Source organism: Anarhichas minor, unplaced genomic scaffold (assembly GCF_050575085.1).
Source record: "Anarhichas minor isolate MPS153535 unplaced genomic scaffold, ASM5057508v1 ptg000042l, whole genome shotgun sequence".
In the NCBI taxonomy this organism is placed as follows: Eukaryota; Metazoa; Chordata; class Actinopteri; order Perciformes; family Anarhichadidae; genus Anarhichas; species Anarhichas minor.
The window spans coordinates 1644408-1669820 of NW_027466488.1; the positions used below are offsets into that span (position 1 = coordinate 1644408).

General features: G+C 40.9%; 1 protein-coding gene across 1 annotated transcript; it reads right to left on the reverse strand.

The window, feature by feature from the left end:
• Window positions 1-1336: 1336 nt before the first annotated feature.
• lmo1 (LIM domain only 1) lies at window positions 1337-25069 on the reverse strand. Its single transcript, XM_076110058.1, has 4 exons — window positions 24923-25069; window positions 10656-10869; window positions 2815-2940; window positions 1337-1450 (listed from the first exon to the last, which is right to left on the reverse strand). Exons 1-4 carry the CDS (start codon window positions 24942-24944, stop codon window positions 1345-1347), a joined length of 468 nt encoding a protein of 155 aa, XP_075966173.1. The 5' UTR covers window positions 24945-25069; the 3' UTR covers window positions 1337-1344.
• Between the last annotated feature and the right edge of the window lie 344 nt (window positions 25070-25413).

Sequence of the window (25413 nt, forward strand, 5' to 3'; positions counted from 1 at the left end):
AATAACTAAAATCGAAAGGGGTCTTATAAAGAATGCAGCACACTTGTGTCACCCTGCAGTCATAAACCTTTCTTGCATGTTTTTAGGATTTTTAAGGTAATCAGATCTGAAAGAGTGTGATATTTCTGGAGGAAATTACAGGTATGCATTGAGCTGCCTAATCAATATACGTATATGTGACTGTTCATCACCTACATTGTTTTATTTACAGAAAATCATTTTCAAAGTTCCCTTACCCAGTATCATTTTTTTTTTAAAGTTTAGAGTTGAGGGGGTTAATTCATACAACTACACGTAATTAGCAAAGTCATTGAAATGAATTATCACTTCAACGATCAGCTAAATATCTGACAGCTCCAGAAGACTTGGTATATCGTTAGCTTTTGGTGTGTGTATCATAAATAACCACATCAATTAAACAGACAGTGTCACACAGCTCCAGTAACAAGAGTCTTCTGGGAACAGTACTGTTTTAATACAGACGAGTTTGAATGAGCTCAAACTCAATGAGCATTTATTTTCTCTCTAATTTATTTGCTGTTGCATTTCATTTCCTGGCCAATTCACCCCGATAATCAGATGACAAGTAATGAAGCATGAATCACGGAGAGCCGCTCAGCTTAACTCACTCGCTTTCATGACACCTGCACGCTCACAACAACACAGTTTGGAGAAGCATTCTTTTATTCCAAATAAAATCTTATGTAGTTCATTTTAAACAGCATTTCTAATCCTATCAGAACTCTGTAAAATGTAATAAAACTTGTTTTGTTGCATCATGTTTTGAAGAAATACTTCAAATAAATCTTTCTCTCTCAAAGCTTTTTTTTTTTTTTTTTTTAGCATTGCCGTTTTTGGAGACGTGATTACACATCAACACATGGGCCGACTTCCTCCGACAACTTTGGTTTTTGGTACAAGAGAAAAAACTCACTATGAACATTTAAGAATCTTTAATTCACACTAGTAATAAAATTGCATTACATTTCATAAAATAAATGTTCCAGTTTATATATACAGAGAAAACAGACTGTACATACCCTCCAATGAACCATTTCTAAAAGGAAAATGAAACCAACCGGAAACAAATTTCACAAAACATACAAGCAATACAGTGCTCAGCTAAGCAGGCACAACTGTACATCAAAATTTGTAACTGCTCAGTGTTGGGGTGTGGGAGGGGCGAAAAGTTGAACATTTACAATAGAGTCCTTAGGGACTGATAAAGGGGTCTTAAAAAGTATTGCAGGCAAGCAGACATACGCTTGTCTTTTTCCAAGTGCAGCAGAACATCCATCTGGTGTGTAAAGTGTGGAGCCGATTGTTGCTGCCATGAGGTTCCAACTATTGAACCTGTGTCTCAAAGCTTCCATTCAGCTGGCCCTCCTCATAGTCCATTTGACACAAAATCATGTTGTTTTTTAGGAAAAACTTGTCCCCCACGCAAAACCTGTTGGCAGAGAAAAACAAACAAAGGCACAACTGTTGTTAAAAACACAAAGATGATTACTGTTGGCATTATGACAAAGTGGTGTTTGTGCGTGTGTGTGTTGACTGGCTGACTGACTCTGCTCTGGCACAGAAAATGCTGCATTTAAGATCAGCAGGTAATGATGATTCTGTTTGTTCGCACACATTTGGTTCAGGATGTTTTGCCTGACGCACTGTGCCTCGTCAGATTCTAAGCCCGTTTTGATGGTCATCATAAATGTAAGGCTTCACACTATCATTTCAAAGAAAGCAGACACGAGCACTGGCACCCGATAAAAGACAGGTCAGCTCTCCCCGGCCTGGCAAAATGGCGTTGGCACCGCGGGAGTTTCTAAGCTTTCCTCTGCCATAGGGTTAGCTTTTTCACACACCAGTTTGGTTCCAGTGCTCGAGAATATTTTTCCTCTGAAGTCTCAGAGTCAATTGAGGAGGAAAAATAACACATAGCAGCCTGCCCTACTGACGTTCTCCTCTGTGCCGCTGTTTGTTTGTGTGACACAGTGGAGACGGCTCCATAATGTGACTGAAGGGGAGTGAAGATAAGAATATAGCCGAGCATAGCTTAGCTTCAGTAATGAGCCAGGCTGGTAAAACGGTCATGGCCATGGCAATACGATGCCAGATGAGACCTGGCTTCATGTCTGCCAGCTGAGAAGAGAGACTGCAGTCATAATTCCCATATAGCAGGTGTTCACTATGGTAACTGAATCTGGCCTGCAGAAGGTTAATGGGCTTGTGCTGTGTGGAGGAACAGGGTCACAGAACCCCTGACAAGCATGCAAAGGACTCTCTGCTTCCAGAGTGGTGCCATTACTGACAGTATATTAATGGGAAAAAGCAATATTTGGGTATGTCATATTCTATGTGTATCACACCATGGGCTTTGTGCTCACTCCAATTTCATAATAGATAATATCGCCGAGGAATAACCAATTCACACATGTATAGAGCCATGCTCCCTAATACAGCAACACACCTCTGGACGACGTTATTTTTGTAGCTCAGATACATCCTCGCAAAAGAACAGCAGCTAATTTTGCATCCCTCTGGCTTAAAAGATTTACAGATTTAGCCACAAACAAGTACAAACTGCTGGCAGTGTGTCACAATGGGAAATAATTAGCAGGGCATTACAAATGCAATACAGCAACCTTTATTTTTACAACACAGGAAGCAATCCAAGTTTTTTCCCTAGACTTGTCAGGTGGTCTGTAGATATATAATAGGACAAAAAGCTTTGGCCATTTTAACACTCCATTAATGTTTTTTTAAATTATTTTTTTAAAGGTGATGTTGTTGTGCAGTTATGATCCCCATTCTTACCTCTGGTTACAAAGCTGACAGGCAAAACAGTCCAAATGGTAAACATTATCTCTGGCTCTCATCACCATTTCAAAAGCTGGGATCAGTTTACTGCAGGCTGCACAGTTCCCCGTTGTACCAAAGAGCCTGAAAGACAGAGAGCACAGACGGCGATTAACCCACCTTCCCTTTACCTTGATGCAATAAGGGAGTAAACAAAAATGTACTGACAGCAAGAACAATAGAAGAAAAATGCTGCAAAGGAAGGGAGAAGAGGGCAAAATCGTAATACGTCGAATGTAATGCACAAATCTTTCTTGGCACCCACTTGGTATTTTTGTTAATGAGAGTTACAAACATAGATCTTAATTCTTGGCTAATGATCTAATTAAAACAATCACATGGTTTTAATCTCCTTCTTCAAAGAACCCCCCCCCCCCCCCCCCCCCCTCCTCCCCAGCACATTACAAAAAGCATGAAAACAAGTCTGAAGCAAACCATTTAAATTGTTGAAAGTTGTGTTCTTTCATAACTAAAATACCTAATGAGGCCTTTCTCCAACCAAAGCCAGCTGGATTTTTGCACAAGAGGCTACGTTCTATAATGTAGTCATAAGTTCAAAAGATTTCTCTTACAAGGATTTAGTCTCAATCTCTTTCACCATCTCCCTCTTTCATTCAGAGCGGAGCCTGAGACAGTGATGGGAGATGTAACCTTGAAGAGTTAACTAAATGTTTCACTGTGAACAGACTCAATGCTCAAACCTCGCTGCGGCTTGTTTCGGCTTATAGGAGTCACATGATAAAGGTCACAAACAGAGCAAGGGAGGCACTGGTGTAGATCTCTTTTCTCCTCAAAGCAAAGGAACCTCAAGCGCTTTTCCCAGTTCTGATTTACATTTTCATTTTCCAAGCGCCTGCCCCCATGTTTAATTTGGAGATTCTGAAGCACAGATAGATTTATATATTCTGCAGGAGGAGAAGAACCGTTTCGCAGCTTTGCAAGAGGGGATAAGGCAACAGCAGATTGCCATTCCAACAGTATGTTAAACACTTTTTCCCCAAACTTGTAGGGCTCAGACAGAGGAGTCACAGTGTTGATATTCGGCCTTGTTTCTGCTAGTCCCATTCAGTTGCTTTCACCTTGTTAAAGAAAACGTCTATCCAGCAGCCCTGCTTCTAATTAGGGGCCACTGCCCCAGAGGAGCAGGAGAGACAGAAACAGAGGGAGAAAGGCAGTTATGTTCCATGAGAGGGATTCACACGGTGTTAAACAGAGACATTGTTACAACTGGTTACTGTTTCAGTAAAACACTGCCTGTTCTCATCCAGTAGACATCTGCCATCTATGGGGCACTCTGCACAAAGATTCAAACACATTCCGTATTGATCCAAGAATTGGCCAAATATCAGCGCTACAGTGCTCCTGGTTTCCATTACCGTATGTAGGTTTTCCTGGCAGCCTTGATTTCTTAGTTATCCCCGTTAGATATAACCCACTATCTCACACCTCCTGTGTCATCATGACAGTCAGGAGGGTCTGCTCCAGGTTTACACCACACCTGAGCTACTGGACCGAAGGGTCACACGGTGATGTCTTTTTCTCTCCCTCGGGGAACCGAGGCTATAAAAGAGCCCAGAAAGCCTCGGCCACTTACAGAGTCTGACATGCACACCCCTGTAAAAGCTCGTAGGATTATTCTAACCCTTCTCTTATACACCCCGCTGGGCTGCGGACATGGTGCTGACTTGATACATACAGGTTGTGAAAACACCTGGTGGGGAAGCCCAGCTTGCTGGCGACACTTCTACCTTCAGTCAAAAGTAGTGTGTGACTCCTGAGGCTAGTTTTTACCTTTCAGCTACATGTATATTTATATTCTCTACAAACCAGTGATCCAAATCCTGTGTGTAGCCTATAACCTCTCTTCCCATTTATCATGAAACAAAAGGATTGTTTGCTGTTCACATATGCAACCCCAGCTACTGTAGGTATGTTGCATTTTAACTTTTACTAGTCTCGCAAAAATACAGATTATTTTGATTGACTTGCAAAACTGAAAATGTTTAAAAAGCTGTCAGAATACAAACATTACTACTTAAATAAAACTAGAAATAATATTTTTCCCTCAAGAAAAATGACTGCAAATATACTAAAGGCTTTCAGCAGGAATAAACAGAAGTGACTAGTTGCATACCCTCCCTTGTTTTTGTCGTCAAAAAACGTCATGGCATTTTAAAGGGGCAATCTACCAAATGTAGAGGCTTTGTGGAGTCTGAGAAAATAACCCTGATGATGTCACTATAGGTTATCTGTTTTCAGTTTGGGAATAGAGACTACACATTTATAACAAAGAGCCCCCCCCCCCCCCCCTTTGCTGGTAAATACCCATATTTAAAAAAAAAATCCACACCCACTTTGAACGGTGATGAAATCATCATGCTAAGTAGTTTACCCCATAACGAAGCACAAACACAGCACAGATGGGATTTTCCTGAGTCACAAGGAGGTTTGTGGTGGAAAACGAACGTGTATCAAATATAGGCTTGTATATGAGTAAAACCTGATCATTTGAAACACAGATGAAGAAGAAATAAGGCTATTATTAATGAACAAAATATCTTATCACTCTAACACAAGTGAGTAGTTGACGACTATTGCGGTTTGTGTTCATCAAACTTGAATGTGAACTTCAATGAACCATCATTGAACTGTAAAATAACTTCCAACTGCAACAAAAAAATGTCTTTGTTTTGTTAGGCTGATATCTGTAGAAGATAGTCTGTAGTTCTTTTGATTAGTGAGACAAAAGTATTCTGCTAATAGCACAGAAAGGCCTCGCACCTTTTAGGTGGATGTAGAAAAGATGAAGCAACAGGACTGTGGCATATTCTCTTAACTGACATCGGTTCCTCTGAGTCACCCTGGTAGTCTTCAAATCAAGAAGAGATAAACCTCTTCCATGCTAACACAACTTCCTTATCTGTTTTGTGATTTACTATCACAGGCAGAAATTTGGCAGAGCTTACATCTTCACCATAACGTTAAGAGTTGGAGTGTAAGAAAGTTTCCCACTCACAGAGTTCTTCAGCCAGCAATTGATGTTTCTGGGTTATAGCGTAGTATCAACATATGGCTTAATTGGACTCCTTGTGGTAAGAGGAGATTACAGCCTGAGAGAACTGTTCAAACACATTACACTCTTCTCGTTGTGCTCCTATGAAGCCAAAAGCAACCGGAGTTGAACCACTACTGCAGCGGTCTCATGAGTAACAGCTGAAATGGTGCTGCGTATAGCAAGCAATGAATGTTTCACACCGAAACACGATTGAGATGAAAATGTAAAGGTCGAGGGATTTGCTGTCAGATGCAAGAATGCAAAGTAAAATAGATACACACAATTAGGTAGATTCAAGCCGTTGAAAGCAAAGTGGGAGCCAACAAATGAACAGGTCAGATCGGGTCATCTTGTGCTGAAGAATGGACGATACTGTAATTAAAACATCTATAGAGATGGTGTCATCTATACAAACCATACACAGTATGTACAGTACAATATACACTTAAAAACATGATATGCATCTCAGCACTGAAACAGTGCCTTCATAAATCGTGGATTACCTTTGAAAAACATTCATTCATTTAATTTACAATAGATTTTATTTTGTTTGAATTAACTATTTTCTGCAGAATTCCCATGTATTGTTCTGACACATGTCCTGTATTGTAGGAGTGCAGTGGCTCATGCACTTCCATTTCTTTGGTCATTTGGATTAAATAAATCAATATTCTCAAAAGGAAAGTGGGAAAAAATAAATATTTCAGGATTTATATTTATACAAGAGCGTGAATGCTGAGTTTCTGGAAAATATGAGAGTATTGTTCAGTGCTGCTCATAATACACTGAGGCCATCGAGTTTTGTCGACAGTCAACAGTTTGAAGCAAAACAAGTCCTCTTTAAAAGTAGACACTTCTGTGGTTTATTTCAATTGGTTAGCGGGTCAGAAGTGCTGATTTGGATTGCTCCCCACAACTCGTGAGACATTCTGGAAAGGAAAGTGAAAGTAGGCTGGCTATTTATTTTTAGGAACTTCTAAAAGTCATCATCTTTGTTCAGATATTGTATAATCCCTTTTGTAGTACATAACAGTAGGGCTGCAACATGGTGACATTAGTAGTATAGTGAAAAATATCACAGAGCCCCGGTGACAACTTCTATTGTCTTGCCTTATCGGACAAACAGTCCACGATATTCAGTTCACTATCACACTTGACATAAGTAAACTATAAATTCTCATATTTGAGAAGCTAAACCTCAGAATTATTTTGCTTCTGAAATGATTTTGATTATCATAATAACAGCTGTTTAAAATAATGTGATTTAAATAATTAATAATATATTCAAATATGGAATTATAAAGTCCCTCTCTCAGATGACAGGCTTTAATAATGGGATCCATAGTAATCATTGTTGTAGCTTATATCTAATTATATGCATAGTGTCTTGTTGTGTAATTTAATAATTGCATTTTATTTTTAGTTTGAAGTTCTTACCAACCAAATAAAAAAATATTAATTTTGAATAGCCCATTCTAAGGTCTGTAAATAATCAATATGACTTCTCATGTCAGCTCTTACATGCATTATACGGCAACATGTATCGCTGCCTAATCCCTGCCTCCTGCAATCTTCAACACAGTGGAACCGCAAAACTCTTCAGTAGCTAAAAATGTATCTTTGTGTGCTGGTGTGGGTTGTTGGGAGCAGAGTTGGATGGCAAGAATGTAAAGAAGCTTCTGTTATTGAGTCATTACAATCACTCTTCAGAGAAAAGAGGGCCTTCTTAAGTTCTTTCAACTTGCTGCTTTGCCAACTTCAAACCCTTAAAACTCCTACAGTGCATCATCTGCCTTTCTGTATTGCTTCCCTCAGATTGGGCTGTGGCTCTTAAAGTTTTCTACCTCTTCTCTGAGCTCTTTGAGACTTCACAGCTTGCACAGAGTTAGTCAAATTTCATAAAAGAGAAATCTGTTAATGCATGCAAGGCATGTTCTGGCCTCCCCCAACAGTTGCGTCTTTTTGAAAGTGTAAACCTTTCGGGTTCAAATCTATCTTGCTCAGAGAGGAAGAGCAACTGTTAAGGGAGGAGAGCAATTGTTTTACCTACTATAGTAGTAAGGAGAGCACAGATTAGAAAAACAGTCACATCCAGATGGAGCTATCATCTTCTCCCTGCTATTTCACCGGTTTATGGATAACTTATAATGTTCATTATCTTGAAAACGTTTTCCTCTTACAGTTAATTATACCCCATTTTGATAAGTGGATGACTATTATGTCCTCTCTAATATATGAAATAGAGGATTAAATGATTTCAGGCTTCAAGTCCTGATGATCACACCATGACTAGATTGTCAACCCTCTGGTGAAGTCGAGCGATCCTGGGCCCTAGACATAAAGGAAACGCCTAATTAATCTATTATTCTCATTTATAATGAAAGAGTGTGGCCGAGTTGATAAAAAAAAAGACTCTCTTGATACCGGGAAGTGAAAGAAACTGAAGTTTGTGTTGGTGCAGTGGTTTGGAGGGCAGGGGAGGACGCTGTTTAAGGTATGTGTGTATTTTAGGGTTTGTGTGTGTTGCAGTGTAAGGTTCAGGAAAGCGTGAGTGCATTCAATAAGTTGCTAATGCCACTGAAGGACAATCACAGATGGAGCTCCTATAATAATTAATGTGAGCATGGCGGGGATCCAAACTCAGGGAAATAACCAAAGTGTGTTTGATCCACCCGCTTGTCTTTAATGAAGTGCAGGAGGCTAATTCAGTGCACAGATTTAACTTCATTACAGCAGGTGAGTGGAGCCTTCGTCTTACTATACAGAAAAGAAGGAATGAAAAGGAAACTAGTGCCGGATGAAGACTGCATCGCCTACTTTCAAATACTCTGGTCTCTCAAACTGCCTGTTCTCGTACGCAAGGCAAGGTTTTTAATTTGTTCCATAATAGAATTCATCTCAAGCATCTCTAGCCATTAAGTACTCTGCATTTGTCGCAGGCTGAAGAGCAGGCGAGTGGGATGGATTTCATTAGGTGATCCGGGGCAACAGAGGAGCACAGAAAGCTCTCTCCTCATCTTTCCTTTTTATTCTTATTTTAGTATTCCTAACTCTTGATTTCACATGTCGTTCTCAGTTTTTCATCCCGTCTCTGACCTCCACAGCTTGCCGGTCTAATGTGTGAGAAAGCTTTTCCTTCTCCCTTCACAGTGCCAGTTAGGCACTTATAGCTCGGGGGTTGGGGCTGCTGTCCTTTCAGCAGATGTATTCTACCAAGTGAAACTCTGAGCTTCATCATTTTTGCCTTCTCTTGGTCATTTGCCCATTTATTATTACCTCATCTGCACCATCTGCCCCTTCTGGGGGCAACATCAGGTCTTAGTGGACCTCTCACTGCATCTTAAAAGCATTAAGTGTAGGTGGGAACTGATGGATGCTAATGGCCTATCTCAACGTTACGTCCCTAAGCACCTCTCAAGTGGGCTGCGGGCTTCGTCCAGGTCAGAGGAGAAGCTGAGATGTAAGTAAAATGTCATGGAGATCCATGAGTGAGGTAGGGAGAAAACCAAGTTGATTAAGGTTCACTTTGGTTTGGATTTTAGAAATGATACAAGATGATAGCTGCTGTTTTGAATGTTTGTAAATTAGAATAATGGAACTGATACAAACCTTGTGGGTAGCAATAAGCTGTAGGTATCAGTGAGGGAGTAAGGAGTAGGCAGAAAGAGAAGGGGAAAGGGGAAAGGGGGAGGGCAGCGCAGGACAGGGAGTTTTAAAGGGGGGGGGGGGGGGGGGGGGGGGGGGGCTAGGGCACCGGCATCCCTAAGTCGGCCCCTGGGGGATTCCCTCACAGATAAATGGTAGGATCTCATTGGGAATGTGACTTAACGCCCAGGAAATGGTCATGTTTAATTTAACAAGCAGATGGCAGGGGCATCTGAAGGGGGTATACAGAGCCAATGACACTGATGAAGCAACAAGCCTGGAGGATTCTCACAACCTACAGCTCTGGTACAAGAGCCAGCAAGTCTACTTCATGAGTCATTCTGTGTTGATGAAAAAATGATGATAAAAATATGAAAAACAGTAAAAACAAACATGTGGGGGTTTGAACTTTACTTATCTTAATGGACATATATTGTCAGTAGCAGTGAGACTGTTTGACTGGGTTTTAATGTATAATGCAATTGTTATAAAATTAGATTAGTTATTCTATTATTTTTGTAAATGTTGTTGAGGAGGTAAATTGATCCACCTTTCCACAGTAGCTCCTAATGTCTTCAAAATTCATCAAGAACAGATATTGCCAGATATTAAATGTTAAGTATGCTACGAGAACAAGCTATTGTAAATGTCAACCAAGTGTAACCCACTGCTTACTTTATATTCAAACTGTGACTATGCATTTTTTATTCTGGATGCAGTGATACAGAAATGTCATGACAGCACGACTCGTCCTTTGATGGTTGCACAACAATTTTGTACAGTAGTTAGAATTTAGTTTTTTTTCTTTTTAAAGGAGTCGCACAGCTCCTAAAATGGCCCAGATGTTTTTTCTTTTTTTCTGCCAGTGGAATATCTTTGTGTTGGAGCATCCCCTGAGGAATCTTTGCATGATTTAGATTTTAGCTGTGTTTCTGTGAATGGAAGCCACAGGAAACAAACGCTGAGAAACCAAAGCAAACGGTACCAGGAGGCAAAAAAAAAACAACCTTTGTGATTCTTTCATGTCACAGGGCTCTTGGAATGGCATGGCATTTGTGTTTGTTGTGGGTGGAGAGAGGTGATTGTGTGTCTTGCTTGCCTCAGGTAGTCCCTGCGACAGAGGATGAGGTTGGCTTTCGTATAGAGGGTGGAGCCCACCTCCCCCAGGCGGCAGTCGCAGCAGGCACATTTGAGACAGTCCTCATGCCAGTATTTGTCCAGGGCCTTGAGCAGGTAGCGGTCTTTAATCTTGCGATTGCAGCCAGCACACCCCTTCTGTTTTCCTTTGGGCTGGACGGAGAGCATCGGCACACCTGTAGTGATAAGGAGACAAGCAGCCATGAGTGATTTACGGCCCAGGAACACGAGTGACTTTTCATGTTCTCTTTTTGATAAGCTGGCTGCTTCTCGAAGGCGTCTAAGCCTGGCCTTTGCGCGTGGCCACAGCACACGGACTACCTGCTTCATATGCATTGAGGAAAACATTCTTCCATGTAGATAGGCGCACAGGTCACATTGGACTACAAAGCCCTGACTTACTCCTTCCACTAAGAACATGCTGTAATACAAAAGTTACATGATCACTTGCAGCAGCTTCCTGAGGAAGGGGCATGTCTTGTGTATTTCCGAAAAGACACAATGTTTATTTAGCTTACTGTGGTATTTACAGGGAGCTGTGTAGTACGTTAGTTACCTGCCATTTCATCAAAGACCATTTCACTCAACTGTCTACAGCTGTAAAAGCTCCTCATGGGCTTTGTTTGGTATAGATTAACATTAACCTTTTAAAAAGCCTCTGACCACAAAAACGTTGCTACCAGACCCCAGTGAGATATGTTATGGCCTAAGTGCCTTTTAGCATACACTCACTCTCGGTGTTTCATACACACACACACACACACACACACACACATGCACACAAAAACCACAAACACACACACACACAATGTTCCCTACTCAGAGCATTACAGCCTTACCTCCTTTTACACTTATCTGTACTCATGTGTCTGCAACGAGCGAGCCTAAGTTACCAAACTCGCAAATTGCCCTGCTGTCACGCAGGTCCCCTTTAAGCCCGCCTTTTAGCCTCCTAAAGGACAAATAAAGTCCATTTAATAACAGCACTAAACACTAATAGTCTATGTGTGGTTGACATTTGTGTTTGGACTAAAAGCCCCCCTCAGGCCACTGCTGGTACAGAGGCAGGGGCGCGCAGCTCCCCTCTGTCGCACTAACAGGTCTGCCACAGCTGAAAGCACAAGACAACAGCTCTTAAGACACTCTCTCACACACTGAGCTATTGATCCATCTAAAAGAACACACAGTGGACGCCACTTGCCACTCTACTTTCAAAACACATTTCTCTCTCTCTTTCTCTCTCTCTCTCTAAAAAAAGAAAAAAGACCAGACACTCTGCATCACAGGGGGTTAGGCCAGCATTTTGTGTGGGTATCTATAAAGGCCACTTTTAAAGACATGTTATACTGAGTTTTATATAAAATGTCAATGCTTTACTGTTGCACTTTAGAGATGTGCACGGGTAGATTTTGTCGAGGCCAGATACAAGTTTTTTTCATTTCATTTGCAGGAAAGTATGCACAATTGCGACAGTGTTGTTCAGTATGAATAGGGGTCATTCTTTAGTGAGAGCTGCCATTTTACAGTAACTTCTGTGGTTTGCTCAGTGATAAATACAACCTCAGCTGGTAACAAGGCACTGCTTCACTCTCGGGCACTGTCTGCTGAACCTGTCAAGTTGGTTCTCTTTCACAAAAACCGTATACCACTTTTTAGAAGACTTCTTTGGAATAGGAAAACATATTTTTGCTCTCTCTTTCCGTATCTCTCTTTCTCTATCGGTCTCTCTCTCTCACACACACACACACACACACACACACACACACACACACACACACACACACACACACACCCCTAAATGGACTCACAAAGTACCTTATTGGATCCAGATTTGCTCCGCAATTTTTTTTTAAAAAAAGAGGTGAAAGAAATAGGAGAGCTTGTTATTCAAATGTATGGCTTTGGTTTATATGTCAGTAAGTGCTCTGGTGGCGTTGAGCTGTCTTATTTCTTTATCAGAAGTGGAAAGCAGAGGCTAATTGGTCCGGTGCCGGTGATGGGAGCCATCAATTAGTGTTCTACCTGCCCTCCAGCTCCCTCACCTCCCTCCCTCTCCAAGACAGACCCCTTGAAGCTGGAGCATTAGGATCACAAAACCTGCTATAAATACCAATGTTCAGTGTAAATGAAGCTAAAAAGCTTCAAATTCAAGCCACACTGGTTAAGGGTGGACTCTTCGATACCTGCATTTCATGGCTTGTTAGGGGAGCTCTCTGCAGGTATGCCTGACAGACTTCTACAGAACTAAAAACAGTCTTAATGAGGAGAGAGAAAATGTGTGTATGTGTGTGTTCTGCAGAGCTTGTGCAAAGATTAAGAAAGGAGTTGCTGCAAGTTTCTCGGGGATCACAAAATTCTTTAATTTGCCTTTTATGACACCTAATTAGTTATTCTACTCAAAATCTTTGCTTTAAATAAGAGAACTAATTATACAAAAAGGTCGTTCCTCCACCTCCTGAGAACTACTCCTAATTGGTTGAGACCACCGCCCGCCACACACTCCTTAAACAAATCACGTGTGTGTTTTACATCAGGTTTTTGAAAAGGCCAAAGCTTAACCTATCCTGGATTTACTGCATGCTTCTCACCCCCTCTATTGGATGCACACTTTGTTTAAAACTCTGCTCAGCATCATCAAAGTGACAACATTGTTTGCAGTGAGTCTGACTCTCACATCTTCATGCGTCCTGGTCCTTCAGCCCTTCTGCCTATAAGACAGATGTCTCAATGGAGGAATGCCTAATGTCTGCTGGGAAACCAGTATGCACATTCAACTGATGCGTCTTTCTTGAAGCCATTGCCGGGAAGAAACACAAGTTTGATGTCTTCCACCAAAACAGCCTCTGGAAAACAGCTTTAACAGCAGTGTAGCAAGCACTAGCTCAAACCTACTAAACAAAGAGCAGTGACAGAAAAAAAAAAAAACCCGAGTGTGTAAAGTAAATGTCTTTTCAATTCCCTTAATGCCACGAGACATTTTCTTGCACCTGTCACCACTCACGGCGCTATGTGAAACTGTGGAGTAGAACAGAGCCTCACATGCTTGCCACCTCCCAGAAAGAAAAGCTGCGTTATGAAAGGAAGCAGCAGACTAGGAGGCAGCCTCCACTTAATCCAATCCATTTAACAGATACAAGTGCCACTGACCTTCCAGTGTCATTTGATGTCACCAAAAGCATGCCTCTCCACATCACAATTCATTCTCCAACAAGGGATGCATTTTACCCCTCAAAGTGGAGAGACAGCACTTGCCCTGCCAAATATTCTTCCTGAGAGGGAATTTAATTTGCCATTAGTACTGTGTGTAAATGCCTGTCATCTTTCCCTTCTACCATCCATCTACTTTCTTTAAGATTGTATCTTTCAAGGATATGTACAGTTAGTTTTTCTCAGCCCAAGCAGTCTGTCAGAGCATGTATTTTCTATTATAAAGATAGCATCCGATTTCTATGTTACCCCATTTAGGCTTCCGTCTTTACAGCCATCAAAGAATCGCATCAGTCCTCCTAACCTCTTTGATATGTAGTTAAGGATTTAAAAGAAAGAACTTTTTAGAGCCCCCAAGGAAATGTTTGAAATTAGACAAATACAATGACCACATGCCCTCAGACTGGACAGGAGTGTGTGAGAAGAAAGATGACTTGCCCACTTGACAACAAAACTATTTGGTGGCAAACAAGTGAGCTGATGCTAGCAGATCATGCTGCATACAGTAGTGTATACATGTATTAGTCCCTCTGAGCCACCAGGCATTGTAACATATCATGCCAACTAAAAGAAGATTGGTTATTGCCTTCAACTATTGCATCAACTGCAAAACCAGGAAATAATAATATGTTAATAATAAACCTGTTTTTTATCAAATATTAGATGATTTCTATTATTCTCTGACTTGCAGAGAGTTAATAATGTGCCTGTTTTGAAGGATTCACTCTATTACCTGCTTTAACAATAAAACATGTTCACGCCTTCAGGTTGTACAAAATCCTGCAGCCAGACTGATAACTGGATCAAACAAAAGAGAGAGAATCCCCATTTTAGACTTCCTGCATCGGCTTCCAGTAAACTTCAGGATTGACTCATTGCGTTTGAAGCACCACATGGTCTAGCACCATCTTTCTGTGCTCAATCTCTCTCTTACATAGTTTTACTGTACGTAGGACTGCAACTAGCAATTATTTTCATTATTGATTAATCTGCCAATCGTTTTCTGGGTTCATTGATTATTTGCTTTGTAAACAGGTGAAAATATCCTGTAATGTTACGACCGCTGTTTGGCTTAATATCAGACTGTCAAATAATATCAAACAACCTGAGGTGTCGTCTTCGGATTGCTTGCTTTGTCCGACCAACAGTCAAAACCGAAAGGTATTCAATTAGTATATGAAACTGAGAAAAGGCATTAGAGAACTGATTAATTACTTTGCAAAATAGTTGCCAAATCATTGTTATGTTAACTTACTACAAATTATAAGGAAATGTACTCACATTTATGGTATCCTTCACTACACCACATGATCCCAGTGGAACAGCTGCTCTTACAGGCATCATCCTTAATGGCCAAAGGGATAGTTGATTCTTTGTTTTGTTATGTCTGTTGATCAATTAAAAGCACTGACGCAGACGTTGCTGGTTCATGGGGAGGTAAAGGATCTTGAGAGAAACACTCAGCCTTCCTGACACATGGGGAGGGAGGTGGGCTTTCAAAGAGGTGGGAGCTGGCCCTGGGTGGGCCTCCTCTCAGGGGCCCCTATAATTCCAACTCCCAGCTGCAGCGAATAAGCCACCAGCGTGGTGCATACACAGACTGGGAAGCTCGGGGAAATTCGATACTATATTACCAAATGATTGCATTTAGCTGAAACAAGTGTTATCATCATCATCATCATCATCATCACTAATTCAAAGCACTCCTGCACAAGCAGACATAAATAGCCAATGATGAATCTACAGAAGTTACCAAACTACTGAATGTCAACCCTGCATGACTGAATGAATCATCTAAATGAATCTTGAAATCTAAATTAAATTAAATTGTATTACATTATTACAGGAAGAGCAATAAATTACATTGGAAGATTAAAAATACTATGTTGGCACAGTATTACCAAAATGCTCAGCAAATCTGCAGTTCAGAAGCGGCAGGGGCTGATTTATTAAACCTCACCCTTTTACTTTTCACCTAGCACAGTAAATGCCTAATAAAAATTGTCCCTAGGCCAAGGTGTCTGCCTCTAAGGTTAATGGGGATCTCATGCAGATGTCGTGCCATTGTGTGCATGAATCAGGCCCTTTCATTCTGCTCCCGTCATCGCTGTAATTGAGCCCATATTTCCCTATTGCCAAGACAAAACACAAGACATCTGCTAATAGCATCAGCTGGAATATACATGCCAGTTGAAAGCAGACTGATGAGTGTATTCTGAAAGATAAACAAAATAAACACCAGTGATTCATTGTGTGAACCATGTATCTATCCGTAGTTTGAAAGATTCGCAGGAAGAAAACGGAAAAGATATGCATGAACACGCACACACAGAGAGAAGCTCTCTCTCTCTCTCTCTCTCTCTCTCTCTCAAATTAGGCAGTTTCTTACAAGGCCCAAGTCAATATTACATTTCACACTGACACTGTGTTTTTTTTTCTTCTTATAGTTAGCTGTAAGAGCCTTCTATGTTACTGTACGGCATGCTACATTTCCAGATGGTTGTGTATGAATGCTGGGGTCTGTGAGGTGATTTCTGGGACTGTATGCATGCTATGATTATGACATAATTAACACCCACAGTAAGTGGGAGAGAGAGCAGACATGGCTGGTGCGGATGAGGAGGGGACTGTTCATTAACAAGACGCACTCTCTCAAACTTTGCAGCTTGCTGTGGCTAATAAGCCCTGGTGAAACGGAGCCCAGCCGTCCCTTGCATTGACCCCGGCACTGCCCAGGATAAGGGAGGGTTTTGTCTCCTGGAATAATTGCTCTTTTCACATGTTACAAGTGTCCTGACCCCCACGGTCGGCAGCCACTTTCCCTACCATAATTACTCCTGATCCGCTCCAAATGAGTCAGCCGCATTAGGGCTGCAATAACACTGGCCCAGCTTCAAGCGCGGCATGGGGAGTCTCAGCAGAGCAGCCTGGAACAGGACTGCCTTTTCTCCCAGCCCACGGTCATTTCCATCACGTCAGAGGTGCATTTCTTACACTTGAAGTCAGCACGAAGGCCCTGGGCTCTTTTCTGAGGCTTACAGAAGGCATTGTTAGCTCCTGGTGCTCACTACTCACTGTGGTTTGGCACCAGACTCCATCCCAATTAACGGAAAACTTCATTAGGGTGTTTTTCCACACTCTTCAGCCCCCTATTATTTTTAATTTATTCACATGGGGTTAATTAAAAGAAATGTATCACAGAGATATGCAACAGCTTTCTAATTAAATTCGTTGCAGCTTTTTTTTTTTTTTTTAAAGACATGAAACTGGCAGAGTTTCCAAATTATTACAGAAGGCGACTTGTTCCAACACTTGGTTGCTCAGTAGTAGGTTGAGATTAGAGCTCTGCAAGGTAAGCTGTCAACAGCAGAGACAGAGTGAGAGAGGGAGCGATGGGGCTTGGAAATGAGAGTGAGGGAGTAAGATGAATGAGGAGGAGAAAAGACGTGGTTTTATCATGCAGGGTTACCTCAAATAAACCCACGAGAGCCCTTAAATAGGGAGGACTGTCATAGTGTTGGGCTTTGTCGGCTGTTGCTCTGAGGTGTTTAGTTCTTGAAACCTGCCATTTTACCATTTTTCATTTAGTTACAAGCTGTCAATAACTGAGAAGGGGAATGCATCTTCATTTTCAATCCTCATACAGTACTTTTGAGTACTTTTTCTTTTTCCCCCAATAGTCTAAGATTGAATAAAGTAAAAATCCATCTATTCTCAAACTATATACTTTGAAACTTTGATACACGAGGCAATCTTATCTGCCACTTTGTGATTCTTGACAAAAAATAAACTAGAAAATCAAATCGTTAGACCTGTCACAGCCACCTTCCGCCATCCGGCACAGAATAATGCACAAACACTTTTAGTCCACATTAAAAATGCATTTGGAGAGGAATAAATGTAGCCCTCTAAAGTTTGTGTCACTCATGAGGTCAGGAAGTGATGTACAAAATCCTCCCCTCTCCCCAGCAATTACTGCACACTTATTATTTCAAAGGATATGCCAGGAGACAGGTGTGCCATTCAGGGTTCTCAGTGTGTCGAAAATGGAAGGGAAGAAGGAACACCATACTGTGGTGCACTGTGTGAGGCTCTTTAATCTTGAATAATGCAAATTCCCCACAGGGGGCAGTTATTTGGCAGCACTGGGCCTCTAATGTCATTCAAGCACCTACTCTCACACCTGATGGGGTAAGTAATGAGGGAGGTTGGTTCGGGTGCAGTTAGGGGAGAGATCTTCATGAAGATTGGGTGGATGGTAAACTAAATGTCTTATGTATCACTGCCTGTCCTAAATCTCCCAAGAAAAGGAATATTTTAGATGACGTTTGGTATTTTATTTTGAAGATGGCTTGCTTTTAATGAATTCCTTTGAACACTTTCATATTACCTCATAATATACAGACCAGGCCTTATTCCTAAAGGAGTAATTCTTGTTAATGGCTTAAATCAAATGGTAATTCAACTAGACACGACTGGCCTAATGATATAAAATTACAGAAGTGGGATTGGAAAGATGTGGTCCAAGGTCTTACAAACAAGTTTCAGTTAATGTTGGGTTCAGTGGGAATGTTTGTGGATGGCCGCTGTCAATTGCCTCTGTATTTGTAGCTGCAAGCAGCGTAGTTAAGCACTGATTAAATCAGCAACTTCAATATCCAAAACCTAATCTACTAGCTTTAAGAGAGAAAGAACTTACCCCTCTTTAATCACAGACTTTAATTAGCTATTTAAGATTTTATTTACTGAAGGTCATCCAATAAGAGATTAGTTCTCAGCAAGTTGGCTCTTATTTAAGAGAAGGCACCCCAGGCTTTTCTATTTACCAACAAGATAGCTGTAATATCTTAAGGTGTTTTTTCTGGATTCTTATCCTAAAAGGAAGCTCTTAGGAGGCCTTTATAAATGCATGAGGTATTTTATTTTTGCAAAAAAATATCCAACTAAAGGTCATTTTAAGTTGGATTAGAACTACATATTGTACGTGAAAGTGCAGGAAAACAGAAGGACTGCAAGTTATAGGCCAACGAAATACCAGTTGTCCAATAGCATTAAAACAATGTATGTCTGTAAAGTTCACAAATCATTGCACTGAACTGCATTTGTATCCAATGACTGGAAACCTGCATTACATGAAGGAGAATAGATCAGGAATAAGAAAGAAAACTCATTATATATCTCTGTCTGAGATGCAACAAATATCAGACAGCTCTAACCAAAGCTACTTTTTGACACAAAACTGAATACTGCAATGGGAATATGAGATGGGTGTTGGAAAGATATTTACAGTGAAACAAGACTGAAAGTGTAAAAGCCCCACTAGCAGCCCCTAGAGGCTGTACTGCTCCTTACACTCACAAGAACAAAGTGTTTTACTGACCAATCAACACTGTCATCCTCAGAGCCACACACTCACACAGGCAGGGCCAAAAATAAATGAAAAATACTCAGCAACAACGATCAGAGCTTTGTCAAATAGGAACTATGGAAACGGCAACAATTCCTGTGCGATGTGTGCACTATAGGGGGAACACAGCAGGTTAGTTCAAATAGCTGAAATCAAACTATATCATTACAATAATGCAGTATTGTATTTCTGCAAGTGTCGCCCCACATTTCACATAGACCAGTGCAAACCAATCAACACCTGATTCAAATCATCTTAAGCACATGATTGTATGTGAAAATTGTCAACTCGGATTGCTCCACATGTTTGCCCGTAATTGCGAAATTCCATGAGAAGCTGATGAAACTTTATATTTATAACCATAGCACATTTTACACATGTAAAACAAACAGAACAAACACTCACATGCACACTAAAGCTAGACCTAAATCTTGCGTATCTGCTCATTACAGATATATCAATAATACGTAACAAGACCGTTCAAAAAACTAAAAATGCCAAAATAGGTATGAGGACATTTAGACACAGTGACTTCATTACATACAGTAGTTTGTTCACCAAAAAGTACTGACAAGTGTATTTGTCAACTGTAAAATATGGAATATATCGATATGTGAGTGTGTGTGTATATGTATATATTCCTGATAGGGAATCTGTATTGGTCAATATATTTTTAAAACTCCCAAAATATCGATATTGGTATCTGCTTTAAAGCGATTTCAGGAGGGATTAAACAAGACTTGTTACAATGCTGGGCTGCTTTAAGATACAAGGAACCATTAAAAGACATCAGTGCAATTCTGATTTGAGATGCAGTTCACACATGAATAATGCACCGTAGCAATTAAATAAACATATAAACATTCAGCTTTCTTCTGGGTCTAAACACCCTTCAGATATTATAATAATAGTCATTTATGTCATATGGGTTTGATTTCCCATGATGCTTTACTGTAGAAAGTGCTTACGTTGTCTTAGAGCGTCACAAGTGACAAGTTATTTTAACTCCGCGGGTAGAATATAAAAGCTCCTCTTCGGTAACATTTTGTGGGTATTGTGACACCTGCACTCAGCTGCCAGAGAACTATAGCTGATGACATTGTAGTTTTGACATCTGCTCATCTCTAGAACTTTGCTTCATGCCATTCCCCTTTCCCATCTTTCCTGTCTTCTTTACTAAGCCTTTAGTAACAGAATAAAGGAGAAATTATTTTCCAGAGAGCAAAGAGTAAGCTTTCATCAGCGCTCATCAGCATGACAAAAAGAAGCCAGAACAGAGAGCCCGTAATAGGTAGACCGGTGAATAAGTAACTTTATGTGGAAAAAAACTGATGAGATTTTTGCAGGAAGTGTGTTTGTAGAGGCATCAATGAATGTTTTTTTTCCACCCACATGAGTGGAGTCAAAAGCTTGAGAGAGTCAGCTTTGCAGTGGCAGTAACGCAAGCTTCCAACAGGTTCAAACGGATGAATAGCTAACTATATATATATATATTACATTTTGTTAATAAATACAGCTATATTTATCAACTCAACTATGTACAAGGTTATTGGGGTTTCTTTTTTTTTTTGCACGCAAGAATAACTTTGCACCTGTGCAGCATCAACATTACGTCTGTGCATGTCTGCGTTTGTCTCAGCGCTCGTGATAAGACACTGGGTTTCTCCAAGGTGGTTTCAAAAGGGGGTTTAAAGTAACGATTCATCTCCACTTGTCAGCACATTCGTGGCTTTTGTAAAAGGCTTCATTGTAACATTTGGACTGATGTGTGTATGCCCTTGTGGCTTCTTATTTGTTCATATAATGTTCAATGTGGCGTCACTACCTCTGCAACCTTCACTGTTCTCACACTTCAACTCTACAATACACCAGAAATCCTTCATGACGTGGAAAAAATATATTAGGGCGAATAAAAGGGTCCGACTTTGGACAACACAACAGGGATCGTCCGTTCCCTGTGATTCATGTGATAACGTAGCTGTGGCCTCTGACAATCATAAAAAGGATGCTCTCTCACATGCTCAAAAGTGCATAATTGAGTTTCTGTGCCACACTGATGAGTGCAGCCATTTACATCAAAGGCAGGTGGGCGCGCTTGCTAACATGTGTCTCTTAAGTCTCAATTCAGTACCTTTTGTATTCCACTGAGATTATAGAAAATGATAGACAACCGGAGCACTCGTAGATGTGAAACGATCAGGGCTGATATGGATCTAGAGGTTTAGTGGTGACGGACAGAAACAGACTAGACGCTAATAAACACTCGCAGCTAAAAATTGTATAAATGTGGTAATGAATGAGAATATCTTTAGCATAACACACTGAAGGCGCAAACAATGTTGCATGCCAATTCAGAGTGTAGATAATGTTATTATCACATCTGTATCGGGGAAGATTCATTGGGTATGTTTTTGTATATTTTGTTATGTGTTTGCTAATAGAAAATTATATTTTTCCTGCATTCATTTGTACACAGGTTACACTTGCTACTGTTTAAAATACACAACTTCCTCCTTTAACAATCTATGTGCCTGACTGAAGTACTGCAAAGGCGACGCAGGTGCCTGTAATCAAGCTTTTTAAAAGAAACTGTAGCGACTTGAGAAATAGCAAACGAAGCAAAGTGTTTGTAATACTGTTCAGGGCCCAAAGCACAAAAAAACAAACGTAATTTCAATATTTGAATCGGGCAAGTTTCATTTTGAAGTAAGAGCAAACCAATAAGCTGTGAAAATAGCAAATACAGGGCAGCACATTGCATTCCTTTGGAAAAGAGAAAAGACTTAAGGAACATATAAAAGTAATCTCCAACTAGAAATTAGAAATCAACCTTCAGAAAGCAAATAACAGAAAAGAAATATTACTGTCCACTTTCTAAATCAATATAACATCGCTACGAGACAGTATTACCATGGTAACACTGGTAAAGTATGAAGCAATTCTTATTATTTCAAAATAAAAATCGGAGCCCGAAGCCCAAGTTTTATTACAGCAGCCCGACAGATCACCAGTCTGTATTCATGTGAAGCGTTGCTTTTCAATCACATGCTTTATGAATGTACAAATTTCACTGGGCGGGATGATAACAGGATCATAAATTAACAAGCAAAGGTTACCAGAAATGCATGATTAGCTGGGGGATATTTCTTCTGCTCAGTATAGTGTTGTTGTGTTAGTGTTTAGCAAAATGCTGCCTTCAGTGTGGACCCACTTGCTTCTCCTGCAGTTGCTACTGTATGAAGAAGGAGAGAAAAATGGCTGAGTTGCTTTTTCCTCTCAAATTAGACGCAAATTGAAACCTTCGTATCACAGGGTGAAATATAATGTTGACACAGAATTGGTACATGTGTTGCTATTCATTAACTGTGACCTGCATATTAGGTTATTTCACAGAGCAGTGTCTGTATTGCATTTACAGTCCTTCTCCGTGCTCTCTGACTCAGTGCCTTGCCAGAAAGTGCATATTATAAGTTAATGACTGCGTCATCTGAGAGTATGGCGAGAAGTTTACAATGTGCATTTAACTTGGGATGGACACAACAGATAATATGGGCTAATATGGGATAATACTTGCAACATGAAGCTGAAATGAGAAATATTTTCGGTTTGATCAACTGACAGCAGTCTGTCTAAAATATTATGTTCAGCTTTCGACTGCAGTGGGAAATGGTTTAAGCAGATTGTCTCAATGGAGCTAACATAAGGGTTCACGTAGCATATGTTCATTTCTGGTTAATGTTCTTGTTGCAGACATTGTTGCAGACTTTTCAGAAGGACGCCAGAGTTCAAAAACACTCAGCAGCATTACTTTGTTGCCAACCAGGAGGGCAGGCTTTAAACACAAGACCAGACACACTGAAGATCTATTTTATGGGCTACGTAAGGACTGAAATATGAACACTTAACAGCATGCGCAAACACACACAGGCATAACAGTGACTCACTCAAGAGAAACAGGCAGTAATCATACACATACACCCATGTGGCCACCAAAAACACAGACCCACACCTCCCTCTCCACATATGGACGCTTTTATTTTTGCAGGCACTAAGTGGATACATTAGACAAGAAGGTTGAATTGACAAGCCTATAACTTTAGAGCCAATAAACGCTAAGAGGCACCACAATGAAAGAGACCAGATCCAAGCAGCTCTGTTGACAACCTGGCCAAAATGCTGGAGCTGCTGGTCGGGCCCAGCAAATAAAGGGTGAAGCTTTTAGGCAATGAGCAGCAGGTGATCTCAGCTTTTCTGCAAGTCCTAATGCTCCTAAAAGCCACTCTCCCTGGTTCTGTAATTGGGCATCAGTAGTTAATGTAGTATTGACTGCATTACATGCTCCTGTGCATCCTTTCCCACTAATGCCATTTGCATCACCTTGTACATTTACCATATTGCTTAGCCAATAACTGTTAAAAGCAATCTGAATCATGAATCATATAGGGAACTTTTAGCTAGACAGACATCCAAAGGAGACAATTTACAGTTGAGTTAATTTGGGTACATTTGCCGCACAACATGGATTCAGCCAGACAGACCAATTTATGTCTCTGCCGCAATCCTTTTATTGGTTTTTAGATGTGTAAGTGAAAGGATGCTCTGCTAAGAGATATGAAATATCCATTTTCAAATGTAAATACTGGGTTACAAATGCATCCATTACTTTTGGAGGAGGAGGAGCCCTCTGCGATAAACTCAAAATGTGCAAAGGCTACTGTACTTTGAGAAATAACGCAGAAATAAAAGGTTAGTGGAGGTTGTCATTGTGCATGTCAGCAGGTGGTCAACAAAGCAACCCTCAAAATACTCTTAAAGTAAGAAAAACATCAGAAAATAACTTCATTTCAGACCACATGACGCCTTCACTACTGATTATAGAATATTATTATCATGTTGTGCACATATTTAAATGCATACGCACCGAGCACAGTTTAGACCTGCATGTGATAAACGCACTGCACATCTCAACATCAGTTTAATCCAAAATGGGACACCATTAGTGGAGAGTTTGATTTAAATTTAAATGAATTAGATTGCCTCACCCATTAACCTAAATACATTGAAATAGATAAGTAATGCAAGTAGGCCTATTTGGATGGAAATTGAGTGAACGCTGCACGGTGCTATCCATAATTTGCAATCAAGTTAAAAGCACTCTGCTGTCATCTCCCATCCCGTGGTGATGTCAAAGGCTGCCTCGCTAACTTCACAGACGCAAAAAGCACTTAGAGGAGGAAAGAAAAGAGGAGCCACATGCACTGCAGCGTCTGCGGAGTATAATCCTCAAACTCTGGGTTACACATCACAACGCCACAGACAAATCCGCTGTAAATAAACATGCAACTCTCTCCGAACTAAACAGCATGTTTAGCAGTGGGGAGGCTATTTGTGTAAAGCGCAACCTCAACTTCATGGTACAGAAAGCAGTATTCCAGTTCCTTCGCGAAAACACGGAGCCTGTCGTGACTAAATGGGGTTTAGAAAGCGGATGTAAAGCGGAGGCTGCGGGTGCGCAGGGTCCGGGGCGACGGGAAACACTTGACGTGTAAAATGTCAGTAGTTTGCCGTGTTACTCCCCAGGTTCTAGCATCCTACGGCCGGGAGCTGTTACTCACCCTCTTCCTTGTCCAACACCATCGTCCTGAGGAACGAGGAGTCCTTCCCCGGGCGATCCGTCCTCGGCTCCAGCAGGCTGCACCGCTCGGTCTGCTCAAAGCTTCTCTTGGAAATAGCTTTGAAACGCGCGGTTGACTAGACTACGCCTCGATGGACCAAAAAACCCTGGAAAGATGAATTGCCGTCTGCACGTTATTCTTTCTCCTCCTATCAATAATAATTCAGACACGGAATACGGCGAGATACGCGGCGAGATCCCCCTATCCGGACTGAACTGCAATGCAAATAAATAGCGATCAAACAGCGTTGGTAGCTCTTGATAAATTCCATGCGAATAAAAAGGCAAAAACAATGAAAAGCGATATAAATCTGGTGTCGCCTATCTGTAACTGTGCACACACGGACGGATCAGACGCTCAGACTGAACGGCTGAGCTCTGCTTCGCTGTTAATATTCTCTCTTTCTCGTTCTCATTTGCTCCGAGACAGCA